Source organism: Callorhinus ursinus, unplaced genomic scaffold (assembly GCF_003265705.2).
Source record: "Callorhinus ursinus isolate GAN/ISIS: 27379988/994484 unplaced genomic scaffold, GSC_fseal_2.0 scaffold48, whole genome shotgun sequence".
Classification (NCBI taxonomy): domain Eukaryota; kingdom Metazoa; phylum Chordata; class Mammalia; order Carnivora; family Otariidae; genus Callorhinus; species Callorhinus ursinus.
The window spans coordinates 8,758,124-8,776,029 of record NW_027397110.1 but is presented as its reverse complement, the minus strand read 5'-3'; the positions used below and the strand labels follow the sequence as shown (position 1 = coordinate 8,776,029).

General features: G+C 50.9%; 2 protein-coding genes across 2 annotated transcripts; both read left to right on the top strand.

Annotated features, from left to right (window-relative positions):
• Positions 1 to 5,244: 5,244 nt before the first annotated feature.
• On the top strand, positions 5,245 to 5,457 carry MIURF (mitochondrial elongation factor 1 upstream open reading frame). The gene has a single exon (XM_073882752.1). It carries the CDS (start codon positions 5,245 to 5,247, stop codon positions 5,455 to 5,457), a length of 213 nt encoding a protein of 70 aa, XP_073738853.1.
• Positions 5,458 to 11,066: 5,609 nt separating this feature from the next.
• MIEF1 (mitochondrial elongation factor 1) lies at positions 11,067 to 16,921 on the top strand. The gene is made up of 4 exons (XM_025882075.2): positions 11,067 to 11,210; positions 12,123 to 12,300; positions 12,509 to 12,771; positions 13,334 to 16,921. The coding sequence occupies exons 1-4, from the start codon at positions 11,067 to 11,069 to the stop codon at positions 14,138 to 14,140; spliced, it is 1,392 nt and encodes a 463-aa protein (XP_025737860.1). The 3' UTR covers positions 14,141 to 16,921.
• The last annotated feature ends 985 nt before the right edge of the window (positions 16,922 to 17,906 follow it).

Below are 17,906 nucleotides of genomic sequence, written 5' to 3'. Positions count from 1 at the left end.
GCCCTCTTGAGGACAGGAACTGCGTGTTTTACTCTACATTCCCCACTCTGGTCTTGGCTCATGCTAGGTGCTCACTACATGCTGAATGACAGACTGCTTGGGAGCAACGGTGTTGATCCTCATGGCTCATATTTTTGTTCATTTCGTTCCAGTATCCTGCCTTCATCCTCTGGAGCCCAGACCCCTGACCACTGAGGCTTTCCAGGGCCCGAAGGCCATAGCTTGAGACTTCCCTGAGTTCCTGCCCTGGAAATGGTGTCCTGCATTTTCAAAGTCTGTTTTGTGAGCCAGTATTCCCATGTCCCTATCCACACACGAGACAGAGAGAGAGAGAGAGAGAGACCTCATAATAACACAAATCTCTGCGTACTGTGCGTTTACCAGGTGTCAGGCCCCCGATGACCCCTTGCACGCCCTCTCATATTTAATCCTCAACAGCCCAAGGAGGCAGTTCCTTTAACTCCATCTCCAGCTCACAGATGAGGAAACCAAGGCACGTGAAGCTTAAATCACTTGCCCCATGCTCACCACCATCCCACCGCCTCTTTCAATTCAACTGGATTTGACTGGCCTGACTCGGGGAAATGGTCCCTCTCTTCCAGGCCCTGTCCTTCTGGAAAATATTCATTCATTCATTCATTCATTCATTCGTTTGTTTGTTCACTCATTCCATAATTAAATATTTACTACTGGTGTGAGTCATAGCTCTGGTGAACAAGGGCTTCCCACTCACCCTCTATCCATGACCCCAGAAGATGCCATTGCCAACATCCAAATTATGTCAAAGCTGCAGTATCCGAGAGATCCCAGAGGGCCCTTTGTCCCATCAACCCGGCGGGGCCCTGACATTTGGGTCAGTGCTCCTTGCCAAGGGTCTCAGGCCTACAAAGTCACCATGGATGCACATGGGTCCCAGATGCCTGCCTCACTGCCCTCCCCCATTGTCATGGGAGACTGGGAGCAGGAATGAGTGCTGTGAGTCCAGAAGTAAAGAGAAGACCCAGAAGAGTCTAGGGGGAGCTGATTTGAAAGGCAGGCCCGCAGGGAGCCTCTCCCTTTCCCTCCGAAAAATAATATTTTATAGAGCAGGAGGGTCAGGAGGGCTATGAAAGGTCACCTGGTCTTCCAGCTGGAAATGTCACCAATTAGATTTATTTGGGTCACAAACTTATTTCTTTATCAAGCAAAGTAGGGCAGCCCAGAAGGGTGGAAAGAACACACGTTTTGGGGTAAGACAGACATGAGTTTTACTCAGGAGCCTCTCAGTTGCCTAGCTCAGTGTCAGAGAAATGGGCAAACCTCTCTCAGTCTTGGATTTCCCATCTATAAAATGGGGATAAAGATGCCTACCAAGCAGGACCGCTGGGATTAGACATAATACAGTGTTCGTAAAGCATTCAGTCCCGATGTCTGGCACACAAGAAGTGCTTCATAAAGGCGGCTCTAAGTGTCCAGTGCTCCCACACTGTGAGTGTGAGGGGAGAGAATTGCTGAATTTCATCCTGGTCTCCCATGCCAAGCTGGCCCCGGGGATCCTAGCCTAAAAGCCCCAACTCCACACCATCTTCGCTCCTAAGTCTTAAGCCTCCCTCCTTGCCCAACTGGGCCCTCCCTTTCCCAGAAATCCTAGGGGTTCACCACCTCTCCAGTGCTGCCGGGCTCCTTACAACACAGGGAAGTCGCTCCTTATCTGAGCGGAGACCTGAGGCCCCTGGAAAACAGCCTTTTGCTAGCAATTTGGAACACTTGGAATATGCTAACTAAGCTGGTGGAGGGAGGCAGCAAGGCTGTTGCTCAGGCGGAACCCTGAAGCCACGGTGACCCTTCTCTCTCACACCCCCACACAAGCAGTGGCTTTCCCTCCAAAGACTTCCAGGATCTGACCACTCCTTCCCTCCACTGCTGTCTCCCTGGTTTGAGCCCCTGTCCTGTCCCCACCAGGGTTCTGTCACAGCTTTCTGACCAGTCTCCCTGCTTTAGCCCTTGGTGCATTCAGTCCTCCTCCAGCCAGACTGATCCTCTGGCAATGCAACTCAGGGACCCTTTGCACGAAGATGGAGCTGAAAGTGAAGAAAACAGCTCCTGGTTCTCCTACAGTGGAAGCCATAGCGAAGGCTTTGAAGGTCAAGAAGGCAGCACTGAATGGTGTCCACGGCCACAAGAAAAAGGGAAGATCCACATGTCACCCACGCCATGTAGGACAGCCACCCCCTCCGCCCCACCACACTCCCCTCACCCCATCCTGTCACCCAGCGCGGTCCTCCTAGCTGGTCTCACCTCCTGTGTCAGCCCTGGCTAGAAGGCAGGACCCCATCATTCCTTGCCCTGCAATACCTGAGGCAATGCCTGCCCCATTAGAGACCCCTGATAAGGATTTGCTGCAGGAATCAATAAAGTGGCTGGGCAATTGCTCCCTAAGTGCCCACCTGCTCCTCTAGATACTTTGTAATTCTCAGAGTCCCCGGCTGAGGTTAGGGAATTTGGCTGAGGGCAGTCCTTAAGTGGTGGAGCTGGAACTGGGAGCCCCCCCGGGGCCGGACTCCAAACCTTGCTTGCCTGGCCTCCCTGGGCACCATGGAGATGGGGTGGGGCGGGGCCTTAAGGATTCCATAAGACATAGGTCCTGCCCTCAATCTAGTGAGAGACAGAGAAGCAAATGGATAAATTAAGTAACAGTGCCCGACAAATAACTGGTGCCAGTGAATACATTTTGTCATCGAAAGGGTTAGGAGCCCCAGCGGCAGTGTTCAGACATTTCTGCGTGGCCCTAAGGAGGTGCCCTTGTCGGGCACCTGATGACTTCCGGAGGGAATATTTGAGGTGGACCTTCAAGGGTAGGAGTCTGTCAGGAGCCAAAGGGCCTGGGGAGCAGGAAGAGCACGGAGGGATGAAAAAAGAAAGCGAGCTGAGAAAGCGATCTGGATTTGGAGGAGCTGTGAAAGCCAAGACGGAGGATATTATTAGTGTCAGAATCCCCCAGGTACCCCCACGGCCCCAGCCCGGGCTCGGCAGTCGGTGCTGGGGTCTGGCTCGACCCCCCTGACAGACCACGAGGCTGGCAGAGGGTGGAGCCCTACCCCACACAGCGGGCTTGCGGCACTGAGCGGCCAACCCGGGTCCTCCGACCCTCGGTCCACTCCCGCCCACCGCACCACGACTCTCGGGCGGGGGCAGGGCCCGAACGGCCTCCGCGGGCCTGTCCTTGGTGACGTCACGCACGGAGGCGGGACAAACTCCGCCTGAGGGGGCGCGGCCCGTTGGAGCCCCAGGCCCCGCCCCGAGAGAGGTCGCGGCAGGGAAGAGCGGAAGTCCTCCCGCCTCCGCCCGCCCCCACGCTCCCTTCAGTCCCTCCCCTCAACTCCGTGCGCAAGGTCGTGTCCCGGAAGTGAAGGGGCCATGTTGGTGGGTGACCCCGGGAGAGATACCGGGCGAGAGGCGAATCCCGAGGAGTGGTAGCGCGCGCAGTCCGCGGGTGAGTGAGGGGAGGAGCGGGGCCCGGGGCCCGGGGCTCGCCGAGCCTCCGCTCAGGGCCGCGCCCGACGCCCCCCAACCTGGCCACCGGGGGTCGCTCCCCAGACCGCTCTGGTTTTCCCCTGGGATGCCGCTCTGTGGCCCCGCCCCAGCCTCCGGAGGCCTCCCAGGGCCCCCGATCCGGCCTGACCCAGCCCGGGGTCTCCCCATCCCGCCTCGGCCTCGTCCCCCAGGGTCGAGGCAGGAACTGGGAACCGACCAGGGCTCAGTCGCTCAGTTGCCGAGCGACCTTGTAGTAACAGCCTTCGTGTGACAGTCGCCTCAAACCTCATAAAGCACTTTTCCTGTTGATTTTCTGGATTCATCTCTCCCTACTCCGGGGGGCCCTTGGGGCCGAGAGGAGCCCCTCTGCAGTTGAGGGAGAAAGGACAGGGACGGTGGCTTGCTCAGGCTCGCGCAGGAAGTTAGTGAGGCCAGACGCTGATGGCTAACTGACTTTGGGCCCAAAGTTCAGATTTTTTTCCCAAATACCTCCCCTATTCAGTCTCATTTCTTTATATCTGAAATAGAGGTGATGGTTGCTTCCACATAGGGACGTTGATTCTTTCATCCAGCTTATTTTGGGGGGCCTTATGTGTGCTGGGAAAGTTTGTAGAGCACCCATGCTCTACATGGTAAGGCCCGAGCAAATGGTAACTATCCTTAGAGAGGCAGGCAGAGTTGGGGTCAGGAATGCAGCCCTCCTCCTTTCCAGCTTTGTGCCCGTGGGCAAGTTACTTCCCTCTGGGAGCTTCAATTTCTTCCACTTAAAATGGGGATAATGACACTGGGTTTGTTGATAGAGTGAGATGGGACATTCTGTGGATTATGCTTGGAACTTGCATGGTATATAGTACACACCCAGTCAGTGCTCATTGTCATTGTTCGGACCCCTGACCACCTCATGGTAGTTCCTTAATTTAAATGTGGTAATGGATGACAAAGCGTTTTATAAAGGACACCCTGTACCTGTGTAAAGGTTCCTTGTTACCGAAAGGAGATGGTGGCGGTTTATGTGTAACTAAATCTCGTATATTTATTGAGTACTTAGAAACCAGGCTAGGCCCCACTAGAAATAGCTAACCCTGATCGAGTGCTTAGTATGTGCCAAGCACTATTCTAAACACATTTATATACATTAACTTACTTACCAACCATGTGGGCAGAATACAGTCTTAATCCTCATTTTACAGATGGAAAACTGAGGTAGGCACAGAGCTTAAGAAACTCGCCCAAGGTAATCATCATGAGTGGTGGTGGCAGCATTTAAGTATGGCTGAGAGTCCTTGCCACTCTCGACCACCCCTTGTGGTGAAGTTCTATTATAGATGCTTTACATGGGTTATTTCACACAGTTCTCAAAATAACCCTAAGTGGTAGGTAGGTACTCTTTAATATAATATCATCTCCGTTTTACAACTGAGGAAGCTGGTGCTCTGAAGGGTTAAGTACTTTGCCCAAAGTCATATGGCTGGTAAATGGCAGAGCCAAGATTGAAACCCTGGCCCTTCAACATAACCTGTATTTTCCCAGAAGAGGGGATTGAGAGGCTGGGGTCTACTCCTAGACCTGCCGCTAAGTCATAGTGTAACCTTGGTGGGTCTCTGAGACCCAGATTAAGAACTCCTGAATTTTAGATAGTCTCTATACCCCCTTCCATCATTAATTCTGATTCTAGGCTTCTGTTTTTTCCCTTCTGCTTATAGCTTGACGCCCAGCCCCTGCCTGTCCCCCATGGCCCCATGGAGCCGAGAGGCGGTGCTCAGTCTCTACCGGGCCCTGCTGCGCCAGGGTCGAGAGCTTCGCTACACTGACCGAGACTTCTACCTTGCCTCCATCCGCCGTGAGTTCCGGAAAAATCAGAAGCTAGAGGATCCTGAGGCCCGGGAGAGGCAGCTGGAAAAGGGCCTGGTCTTCCTCCACAGCAAATTAGGGGGAATTATTTAGGATCCCCTCCTTTCCCCTCTCATCCTAATTCCAAGGGAAAGAGAACAAAGGTGTCTTCCGTAGACACTCCTGCTCTTTCCCATCCCTACCTCACAGATGCAGTAAGAAGCCTCAGGTAGGTAGACAATCCTATAGGTTTCTTTTTTTTTTCTTTTTTTTTTTTTTTTGGATGTAGGGGACCTGGAGAGAGGAACCTTTCTTTTCAGTGACCATAGTCACTAGGATTCAATGGAGGAAATACAGACGTTAACAGAAGTAGGTTTCCTTATTGAGGAAAAATCGGCCCTGAGTTTCAAGCCCCACCAGAACAATTAACTATCACCATCTTATTTCATGAAACATTTTACATATGAAAGTGTTAGAAAAGATACTGGTTAAAACTATTAGAGCTCAGTTCTAGGCTGGCTCATCCTCCAGTGGATTCACTTACCTTGTGGGTCAGATCGTACTCTCCAGACACAACTAGATTCTGTTACAGCACAGTCTATAAGGCAAGCATAGTGTGTAGACTGCAAAGGACCGTGTCTGCGTTCAAATCCCAGCACTGCTGCTAATAGCTGTGGGATTTAGGGCAAATCACTAGACTTTTCCAGGCCTCCATTTCCTCATTTGTAAAGTGGAGCAAATGGTACCTCTTTTGTCCAGTTATTCTGAAAATTAAATGAGACCGTGCACACACAGCATTTGGAATGGTGCTTAGTAGGTGGTATGTTAGCTCTGTTTACTCCTGATAGCATTGTATCAAGAAGTCCCGCTCTAACCTAGTGAGTATATCTATTTCAGCAACTTTTCCAGAGGGCCTTCTATGGCTCTGGCATTCTGGCAGGCCCTGGGATAAAGGTGAAGGATATGGTCCATCAGGGGACTCAGTCTAATGTGGAGATCAACAGGAAGTCATCCCAGTGAGAGCAGCTCCGTCCTAGAGGGTCATGTAAAGACCCTTGGAGATGGGCCTGCCTGCGGTGGGGTGGTGGTAGGGGAATCGTGGGCGGCTGTAGAAAAGGAGATGTTTGAGGGCTGCCTCAAGTGAGAAAAGCTTGCCAGGCAGATGGGCAAGAATAAGCAAATACGGTGGTGGAAACTGTATTTGGTAGTCTGGAAACTTGAGTCTGCTGTGGCTAGGATGGCAGACCTGTACAACAAGGGCCAGAGTTGAGGCTGGACCAAGCTGGCAAGGACACCGACTCCCCTATTGAAGAGATGGTGACATCTGAGAAGAGGGGGACAGGCACAGAAGAGGGATTGTGGCAGTGGCAGCATGGAGAAGTTGGTGAGAGCTATTAGAGGCAGCACATGTGGCCAGAAAACACGGGGCGATGGAGGGGGTAGGGTGGCTGCCCGTAAATACAGCGTGCACCGCAGTGGGACTTGGTGACCAGTTGGCTGAGGCTGGAAGAGGAGAAAGGAAAATGAAGACTAACTGAGGTGTAAGGCTTGCCAGCTGGGTGAGGGTGCTGTTTTTGATTGAGAGGGAAAGTGGATGGGGGGAGCGGGGAGCCTTGTGTAATGGCTTTTGGTTCGCCTCAGCCACTTAGGTTGACCGGCAGACTGGCCTTCAGCGGTGGGGGCCCAAGGGAGGGCTGATGCCCATGGGAGCCTGCCTGCACAAGGGAGGGGTAGCGGATCTGGAAGGGAGCTAGTGAGTTACTGAGTTTTTGTGTTCTTAATCTAGTTTGACTGTGAGTTGGGTTACAAATCGCCATCACCATCACCTCAAAAAACCAAAAATACCCCATAGGGTTAATAGCTCATTTGTGCAATGAACACGCACTAAGTGTCAAATACTGCTGGCCATGGGGACATGGCAGTAAGTGTGCCGGAATGCCTCCAAGAAGTGTATGGTCTCCTGGTTAATAGAGAGGAGATGTGAGCAGGTGGCGTTGCAAGCTGCCTGGGACTCCTTAAACTACTTCTCCCCAGCAGCAGGAGCTCCAGGTTCCAGTCTTGGAGCTTACTGACCCCATAACCTTGGGCCATTACTTCCCCTCTGCCTCCGTTTCATCATCTGTAAGTTGGAGAGAACAGTACGACTGACGTCGTGGTGGTGGTGGTGGTGGTGTGAGGAGATGTGTCAGATGCCCAGCACGTGGTACACACTCGGTGCACGTTCGCTGGCCTCACACGTACTCAAGCCAGACAAGTTTAAGTCCTAGGACTTTCTCAAGTAAAATAAGTTGGAATTTTCATAGTTCTGTGCTGTCATCCTGGGAAGCTATTGGACCACCATGACTCATTATCCCTACTACATCGGGGTAATGAGTATTTCTATTCCCATTTTTGTATCTGGGTAGACAGGTTAAAAATTTGCCTAAAAGGTTGGCGGTGCTGAGACTCTCCATCCCCAGCCCTGCCTGCCATGTTGGTGTTCCTTCTCCTCCTACTTTGTCATCTTTTAAAAAAAGTACTTTAACCATTTTTTAGTGTGCAGTTCAGTAGTGTTAGGACTGTTCATATTGTTGTGTCACAGAGCTCCAGAACTTTTTCATCTTGCAAAACTGAAACTCTGTACCCATTAAACAACAGTGCTTCTCCTTGCTTGCACTGAGGAGCCAGGCTCCCCCTCCTTGCAGGATGGATTTCTGTCTCCTAATAGGCAAGCTAGTGCAGCAGAACCTGAGTGGACAATGTGCAGTGGATAAGCAGTTTCGACTGGAACAAGTTAGTTTTAGAACAAGAACTTTTAGGGGCGCCTGGGTGGCTCAGTCGGTTAAGCGTCTGCCTTGGGCTCAGGTTATGATCCCAGGGTCCTGGAATCGAGTTCTGCATCAGGCTCCTTACTCAGTGGGGAGCCTGCTTCTCCCTCTCCCTGCCACTCCCCCTGCTTGTGCTCTCACTCTCTCTCTCTCTCTGACAAATAGAGAAAGTCTTAAAAAAAAAAAAAAAAAAAAAGGACGAGAACTTTTATCTCCTTGCTGAAGCTCATGGAAGCACTCTCCTGTCCCAGGTCACCAAGTCTTGACATCATCTGGTCCTTGGATGGGGTGAGCACATTGCTCTAGAGGAGGAAAAGCCTTCTCTCAAGCCTACCCAACTTAATAGTTTTGGTCTCAAGCCAGAATAGCATCAATGTGCGTTTTATTTATTTTTTTTTAAAGATTTTATTTATTTATTTGAGAGAGAGAGAATGAGAGACAGAGAGCACAAGAGGGAAGAGGGTCAGAGGGAGAAGCAGACCCCCCGCTGAGCAGGGAGCCCGAGGTGGGACTCGATCCCGGGACTCCAGGACCATGACCTGAGCCGAAGGCAGCCGCTTAACCAACTGAGCCACCCAGGCGCCCTCAATGTGCGTTTTAGAGGTCATTCTTAACTCCATCTCAGAAGGAAAAATGTAACTCAGGATAGTCTGGATTGCTGACTGCCTTCTGGAAGTTGACCTTTTGTCCTGTTGATGGAAATCACAAAAGACTTCATGATAGCCAGTATTCGTGGAGGACTTTTACAGTTCATAAGGTGTTCACGTATAGTATTTTTGTAGATGTTCTTTCCTCGCTACAACCTTATGATTCAGGCCATGCAGGCATAATTATCCCCTTTTCATAGCTGAGAGGTGAAGTAACTTGTGGAAGTCACCCAGCTAATAAGTCAGGGCTCAAAGACAAATACTCATCCTCAGGATTTCCAGCTCAAAAACTCAGTCTCTTTTCTATTATGCCACATCACTGCCTCGTTCTTACCAGTCATCACATGGACCCAGGGAGGCTGCTTCTGGCTTTTGCTTGGGGGGAGGATATCTCCTGGTCCTGCTGCATCACGTTCAGGAAGTGCCTGCATCCAGGGGTTCTCTTATATCAGTAAAGGTTCTTTGGTTGTTTTTAAAAAATAAAACAGTGGTCATTGTTATGTGTGGGGAGCTGTGTAAAGTTCTCCTTTGTCCTGAGTGGATTACTCTGCCTTGGCTGAGTTTGATCTTTCTCAGTGGCCGCTGGAGGGAGGAGAGTAGCGCTCTCGCCTGACCTCACCTGTAACATAGTTGAACTCTTCTCCCTGGCCTTGCTTGCTCTTTGCATATTATGAAGTGTGGGAACTTATTTCAGTTGGCCAGGTAGTCTCCCATTATGTCCCTAAACCTGAAGCTTCTACTGACTGTAAGAGCCACCAAGGTTATGAACTCTAGTTAGGGATAAATATTTTTGGACTGACAGTGAATCTTCCTTAATAACTCCATTGCTGGAACAAAGAGAGTCAGAAATCTTTCCTTCTCTCTCGGGGAGGGGGAGGACAGAGGCAAGGGGATGTGAAGCCAGCGACACCAGTTGCAGTGGTACTAGAAAGAAGGTTACTTACACTGGAAAACGCACCCAGGTATCCTGTCTGTCTCTCCTCCCATTCTGGGTGCCTTGGGACCCTGGCTGGCATACAGCTGCTTTTCCCTGTGTAACTCCTGGTGAACTGGACACGGGAGGCAGGGGAGAGTAGCAGTGGTGGGAGCAGTACTCAGATCTGAACCACTTTGCCATCCTTTATCTGTGTGGGGCCCAGGGTTCTAACTTGCTGGGAATTGGGCTTATTTGGGGAACTTCAGTCGGGATGACTCCATTGTTGTCGGGGAGTACGTGTGCACTCCCCTTGCTTGAGCGCTGGACGAGAAGCCAGCCTCTTTGGTATGGAGCCCATGAACTCCCTTTGAGGTGACCACATTTTTAGTTCATTTTCCAAGTGCATTTGGGCAGATGGGGTTTTTTTGTTTTTTCCCCCCGGTTAACAGCCAAGACTACAGCGTCCTTGGCATTTATTCTCAGTGGCATGGTGCCAGCCTCACCTGAGCTTCTTGTAGCCCTCCTGAACACTTTCCCCAAGAAGCAAAGCATCTGTCAAGTGGGAGTGTCCCCAGAGAGTTATTTTTCTCTTCAGACCTTTCTCATGTATGGACCTGAGGTTATGTCTCCGTGTGCAGTGGTCTGGTCCGTGTTATCTTGTGGGGGTTGTTTTGTTTTGTCTTGTTTTTTTTTTGCAGAAAGTAGAATAGGAAAGTTTGCTGTGGGTAATTATAATAAACATGATGTGGTAGGAAAAGCATCATACTGGGAGCTGGGAGTCCTGAGTTCTGGAGATGGCTCTGCCATTCCTTGGCGCTGGGACCTCTGGCAAGGGAGGGAGTCACCTCCCTATGGTGAAGTGATGGCACAGGACTGGATGAGCATCTTCTATCCTAATCTAGTAGATGAGACCTTCTCACATCTCACCTTGTAGGAAGTAGTAGCCAAAGGATCAAAACACGATCTACATTATACTGATGGGGAGGGAGAGGAGAGGGTTGAATTGCATGGGCGGGTACTTCACACTAATATAAGAAAGGATTGACAGTGAGCTAAGGCTTTCTAGTTCTATAATCTCAGTAGATTGGTGGAGAGGTTTTTTTTGTTTTTGTTTTTTTTTTCACAATTAGCATGATCCACTCTTCCCCCTCGCATGCAGATACGCCATGGAGCATGGTGTCTCTGTCTTGACCCGAGAGCCTGCAGTGCTAGAGGCAGGAGGATTTGGGTCTCTGGCATTCACAGAACACCCTGTACTTGTTGGGGGCTGGCCTCCCTGGGGGAGAGCTGGGGGATGGCTCTTGAAGTCCCAGGTGGTGATGGCTGTGTTGTGCCTTTGTCCTCAGGTGAACGATGGCAGGCTCTGGTGAGCGCAGAGGCAAGAAGGATGACAATGGCATCGGCACGGCCATTGATTTTGTGCTCTCCAACGCCCGGCTGGTGCTGGGGGTGGGTGGAGCGGCCATGCTGGGCATTGCCACACTGGCGGTGAAGCGGGTAAGTGCGTGCGGCCGGGGCAGGGGTGGGAGAGGGGCTGAGGCTGCCTTTGCAGAGTGGAGCTGACCTGGAACGAGACTCTGATACTGATGGGCTGGTCCTGTGGCATTATGAGATGAGCCGTGAGGAGAATGCACTAAGTCCACTTCTAGGACTCTGCCCTAAAGAAATCGTTGGAGATACAAATAGGTCTATCCCAGCGAGTAAAAGCTTGCAAATAACCAAAATACCCTTCCTTAATTACCTTATTTAAAATAGCAACTATCCCACCACATATACACTTCCTACTTCCGGTTCCTACTGTATTTATCTTAACATTTATCTCTGTCTGCATACTTCACATTTAACTTGTTAGTTATGTATTACCTGTATCCCTCCACTGGACTGGAAACTCCATGAGGGCAGGGTTGGGTCTCTTTGGTTTACTGCTTTATTCTGTGCGCCTAGAACAATGCCTGGCCTACAGTAGCCACTCAGTATCTGTTAAATAAGTGAATCCGTGTTTAACGTTATGGTACATTCGTAAGGTACAATGTTGTATAGTCAGAAAAGGTACTGTAATGTTGAACACTGGTTCATTTTTAGTCGCATGGGGAAGTGATAAAAGTGATCAGTGAAAAAATCCAGTTCCAAAAGTATATATAGCGTCAGATCCTAATTATATAAATATATATTTCCAAAAAGAACTAGACCAGTATATTAAGTTGTCTCTGTGTCGTGACGTTATGGTAGATTAGTTTCTTATTTGTATCATTTAGTATTTCCTAAGATTTTCCATGTGAAGCAAAGTATTCCACAATCTAGAATAAAACAAAGTTACTGAAAAATAGTAGTTGAACTCCTGAGGGCAGAGCTGCTGGGAAGAAGGGAAACAGGCAGGAAGCTACCTATGCCGGGCCTCTGCTCTTTCAGATGTACGATAGGGCGATCAGTGCCCCTACCAGCCCCACCCGCCTGAGCCATTCAGGGAAAAGGAGCTGGGAAGAACCGAACTGGATGGGCTCCCCCCGGTTGCTGAATAAGGACATGAAGACAGGCCTGAGCCGGTCCCTGCAGACCCTTCCCACAGACTCCTCAGCCTTTGACACGGGTGAGGAAAAGGCTGTTACCCCTCTGGGACTTCTCTCTGGGCTCTCAGTACTACATCTGCCTTCAGCAAATGTTTCTTGAGCACATGTGTGCCAGGCACTGTGCAAGCACTTGCCTTTTGTGTCAGGCCCTTCTTTCCGGGGCCAGGGCAACTATGGACTAAGCAAGCATGGGAAGAGCTCACGTGCCTCTCTCTCTTGCCTTGGCAGATACATTCTGCCCTCCCCGGCCCAAGCCATTGGCCAGGAAGGGCCAGGTAGACTTGAAGAAGTCACGACTCCGCATGTCCCTGCAGGAGAAACTTCTTACTTACTACCGGAACCGGGCAGCCATCCCTGCTGGTGAGCAGGCTCGGGCCAAGCAAGCTGCTGTGGACATATGTGCCGAGCTCCGGAGCTTCCTGCGGGCCAAGTTGCCTGACATGCCACTTCGGGACATGTACCTGAGTGGCAGCCTCTATGATGACCTGCAGGTAACAAGGCGGTTCCCATGAAGGGTAGGGTTGGGTGCTGACCGGGATGCTTCTCAAGAGTGTTGTTGGTACCAAAGATCAGCATCCCAGGCTTGCCAGAAAGACCAAGGTCTTCCTGCTTCTGGATTCTGCCCACTGGGGTAGCATTTGTTGGGTCTTCTTAACCCTTTCTTGTTCTGACAGACTTTTTTTTTTTTTTTAAGATAACTTACTCATTTAACAGAGAGAGAGATTGAGCACAAGTAGGCAGAGCACACGCAGAAGGAGAGGGAGAAGCAGGCTCCCCACTGAGCAGAGAGCCCGATGCGGGGCTCGATCCCAGGACCCCGGGATCATGACCTGAGCCGAAGGCAGACACTTAACCGAGATCTGAGCCACTCAGGTGCCCCTGACAGATGTGGGTTTAAATCGTCCCTCTATCTGAATTGGTAACAGTGACATGAATGAATTCGTAGTTTCCTTTATTGTTGGGGGAAAATGAGATGGTGGGACCTGTGTTTGGGAATGCTTGTCTCTTGAGCAGATTAAGTCCCTCAAAAGCTTTATAATCGTGCCCCAACAGGTGGTGACAGCGGACCACATCCAACTCATCGTGCCCCTTGTCCTGGAGCAGAACCTGTGGTCATGTATCCCTGGTGAGGACACCATCATGAACATCCCTGGCTTCTGCCTGGTTCGTCGTGAGAATCCAGAGTATTTTCCTCGGGGTAGCAGTTATTGGGACCGCTGTGTAGTAGGGGGCTACCTCTCCCCAAAGACAGTGGCAGACACGTTTGAGAAGGTAGTGGCTGGCTCCATCAATTGGCCAGCCATTGGGTCCCTCTTGGACTATGTGATCCGACCAGCACCACCCCCGGAAGCCCTGACTTTGGAAGTGCAGTATGAGTGTGACAAGCATCTTGTCATTGACTTCCTGCCATCAGTGGCCCTTGGCGACACCGTCTTGGTAGCCAGACCACACCGGCTGGCGCAGTATGACAACCTATGGCGGCTGAGCCTGCGTCCCGCGGAGACGGCCCGCCTACGGGCTTTGGACCAGGCCGACTCGGGCTGCCGGTCTCTGTGCCTCAAGATCCTCAAGGCCATATGCAAGTCCACTCCGGCTCTGGGCCACCTCACTGCCAGCCAGCTCACTAACGTTATCCTCCACTTGGCCCAGGAGGAGGCTGACTGGTCTCTAGATATGCTGGCAGACCGATTCTTACAGGCCCTGAGGGGACTCATCAGCTACTTGGAGGCCGGAGTCCTGCCCAGTGCCCTAAATCCCAAGGTGAACTTATTTGCAGAGCTCACTCCTGAAGAAATAGATGAATTGGGATATACTCTCTATTGCTCACTCTCTGAGCCGGAGGTGCTGCTGCAGACGTAGGGCCGGTGAAGGCCAAAGTGGGCGTCAGGTGGTCAGACCCTGGCTTCTCCGTTAGAAACACGTGACTGCATAGTTGGTGCCTCACAGGGTCCCTAGGTGCCTCCTGTCTTGCTGGCCATCGCCCCGGTCACTTCATGCTCATCAGAATGCCATCTCCTTGGGTCCTGTTTTCTCACCCAGCCCTTTCTGTTTTTGTTACCAAACACTGTGCTCCTGCTCCTCCGCTCCCCCTTGCTCCAGGCTAATTTTTCTGGAATGAATTGAGAAGGTGGAGCACTGGCCTGAGCTGGTGTTTTGCATTGTGGCCCAGGTTTTCTGTCCCTGTCTGCCCTGCCCTTTTGCCTGTTCCTTTTCAGTGTCTTCTCTTGTCTTTTCCTCTTGTTCACGCCTTCTGTTTTGCTCTTTCCCCTGGAGCATATCTGCCTAGTCAAGATGTTGCCTTTTCCTTGAATGTCACCGGAGAGTTACGATTGCACGTTTCCAAGCTGAGCTCTGCAGAGTGAGTGCTCAGACAGTAGAGTTTCTGGGGGGAAAGCTGGTGGAAGAGCTGGCCTTTGACCCAGGTTCCTGGAGAAGAAGCCCATTTCCCCTGCCTCCTGACCAGCTCCAATTTCTAAGTGCTGAGAAGGTCTCATGGGAACACTTACTGACCCACACAGGAGGGAGGCTCAATATAAACTGGATGCCACGTTGTTTGGAGATTGTGTTCTTTGGTGGCCACCAGAGAGACTGCTGTGGGGGAGCTGGCGGTGGTGAAGAGGGCCTAGGGAAGGGTGTGTGTGCCCGATGGCTGAGCCTCACCCTTGGCTGGTCCAGATCAGCGCTGCCGTGTGAGCAGCCGGGGGAGGACGGGGAGGGAAGGGGCTGTTGGGACAGCACCTGTGCACGGGTGCTGTTGTTCAGCCCCTTCCTTGCCTTATTGCCAATTAGGACAAAGCCTTCAAGGACACAGCCTTTGTGGTAGAGGTTGAAGGGAGGCTGACAGGCAGCAAGCACCAGCTGAAAAATCCAGTCACCGGTTGAGGCTTGGCGACCGTGTTTCTTCCCCATGAGGCCCTGCCTTTCCAGGACGTTGCCTGAGCGCAGGAACAGGCCCACAGCCAGCCTTTCATTCCCCAGTGTCTGCCATAGGAACATGAGGGGGCGTTTGCTGAACTCCCCAGGCCCTGCCAGAGGCCAGAGGGCAAGCAGACCTGCGCTGACCTCTTTCCCGTCCTGTCTCACCCCGCACCTGGGGAGACTGGTGCTACCCAGGAAGAGCGCGCATGGATAAGACATAGGAGAGGGATGTGGGGCCTCCTACACTCCCTCTGGTTTTCTGCTGCTAAAACTGCACTGTGTGTTGCAATGACAGAGGTATCCTGACCGGGGCGGGGGGGGGAGGAGGGTTACACACATCGTCAGTGCGGCTGCTTGTTTTGTGCTTTCTTCCTGTTTGTGGCAAGAAGCCAATAATAATTCTGTTTCTGATCTGCCCATCCAGTATTTTGTTCTCCCATCAAGTGTTATTTTTTCTCTTCTTACTACCTCTCCATCGGTGAGATTCTGGTGAAGCTCCCCGCAGCTGTCTCATTCCTTCCCAGTGATGGCAGCATGAAATGGCTCTTTAAATAGCATTGAAACCTCAGCTGTCCTTTGAATCTAGGGTAGAGATTCCTGTACCCTTTTTGTCATGGATTAGGAGGTTGTGAACTAGGGTTAACCTTGGCTATATTTGGAAAATTTTCCTGCTTCTCTCATGGATCTGCAAAGGTTCCTTAAAGTGGTTCAGTTGCCATTTGTATGAAGCCGTTGAGAGAGAATGAAAAATATAAAGCCCAGAACCCCAAGAGAGATCCTCCATCCTAGCTGTTCATCAGAATCAAATTAGAGTTTAAAGAAAATCTCTGTGCCTGAGTGCTATCCTAGGTGACTGGCAGAGAGGGTACGGGGCGGGACCTGGCATCGAAGGTTCCCGTGCACCTGTCTGGTATCCATTAGAGGGAAGGGAGAGGGGAGGTTGCAAAAGCATGGGTTAGTCTTCGTTGAGATAAAGGATTTGGTTTTCCTAATGTATAAATAGGACCTAGTTTTCCCAAGCTGGCATCTCTGACCAAATTCCATATAAAACATTGGAAGGAGAGCTGAAAAAAAACAAGCGGTTTTAAAGATGAAGTCCCCAATTATCAAAGCCAGGTGTAATTGTGGTTTGATTTTATCTCCTTTCTTAAAAGAGCATCTTTCTAAGGGCATCTCTGTCTCTTAACTATGTTTCACAAAACCAAAAACCGTAACTTTCCCATTTCACAAGCAAGAGCCACCCGAAACTCCTCAGAACTAGAAGCAGTGGGAGTTCTTGGCCCTGGTCCTGGAGGGTTTGCTGACTGAGGCTGGGCCAGCCTTGTAAAACATGGAAGATAGTCTGGTGCTTGGAGGTTCTTGGATGGAAGAGGGCAACACTCTGCCCCAACCCCCACGCCCCGCTCCGCCCCCGCTGTCCAATTTTTTTAATCTTTGGGGAAGGATGTTGTGCCTCTCCCTGCCATTCTGCCTTTCTACTCAGTAACTCCCACCTTTGCCTGAAGTTTTTTGCACCGTCTAGGTTAGCAAACCATGAGTTAGCATAATGCTTAAAAAATATACTCATTGCCTTGAAAGCCTAATCAATTCCAAAGCGTATTTTGGTTTTTTCCCTGTTGCCCCGTCCTAAAAAATGAGTTCAGGATAACAGTATTTTATATGCTTGGTTGTGACTTTTTTTTCCCCCTCAAATAAATAATCAAAAACTAATGTCTGGAAAAACTGTGTTGAGGCCTATAGTCTTTTCCTCCTTGGTCTCAGCCCCTGGTGGTCACCCTGCTCACACTCCAGATTAGCTGGTGTTGCTCCCTTGTACTCCACTCAAGTTGAGAATTTTTTTTTTTTTTTTAAGATTTTATTTATTTGAGAGAGAGAGCACAAGCTGGGGGAAGAGCAGAAGCAGAGGGAGGGGGACAAGGAGGTTCGCAGCTGAGCAGGGAGCTGGATGCGGGGCTCAAACCCAGGACCCTGAGATCATGACCAAAAGCTTTTTTTTTTTAAAGTAGGCTCCATGCCCAGCATGGAGCTCAATGCAGGGCTTGAACTCAGGACCCTGAGATCAAGAGCCAGACGTTTAACCAACTGAGCCACCCAGGCACACCTTGAGAACTCACATGGTTTTGACAAGGAATCAGCTTCAGGATCACAAGGTCCTGGAGAGGCCCCAGGAGGAGTTCTGCAAGTAGGGAACCCCACATGTGTCTTAGTCCTCTGCCGTGGTACATCTTCCTTGATACTGTGACCCTGGCTGAAAACTGCTCACAGGGTTGGTTAGCACTCTGCCCTTCCTGCTAAAGCTCAAGGCCAAAGAGAATGGTAAGGACACCTGGGACTAGAGCTGTCAGGCTGTGGCCCTTTTACACACTGCTGATTCTAAGTGGCCAAAACACCAGATGTGGGTTCTGAGGCTGTGTCCAGCGTGTTTACCTTTTCATTCGGATCACCTTGTAGTCTTTAAGTTCTTGCTCCCTGGGCGCCTGGGTGGGTCAGTTGGTTAAGCGACTGCCTTCGGCTCAGGTCATGATCCTGGAGTCCCGGGATCGAGTCCCGCGTCGGGCTCCCTGCTCAGCAGGGAGTGTGCTTCTCCCTCTGACCTTCCTCCCTCTCATGCTCTCTCTCTACCATTCTCTCCTCTCTCTCAATAAATAAATATCATCCTGCCTCCTCAGAGGCCTCCTCTTCCACCCCATTAATTTTAAGATAAAAA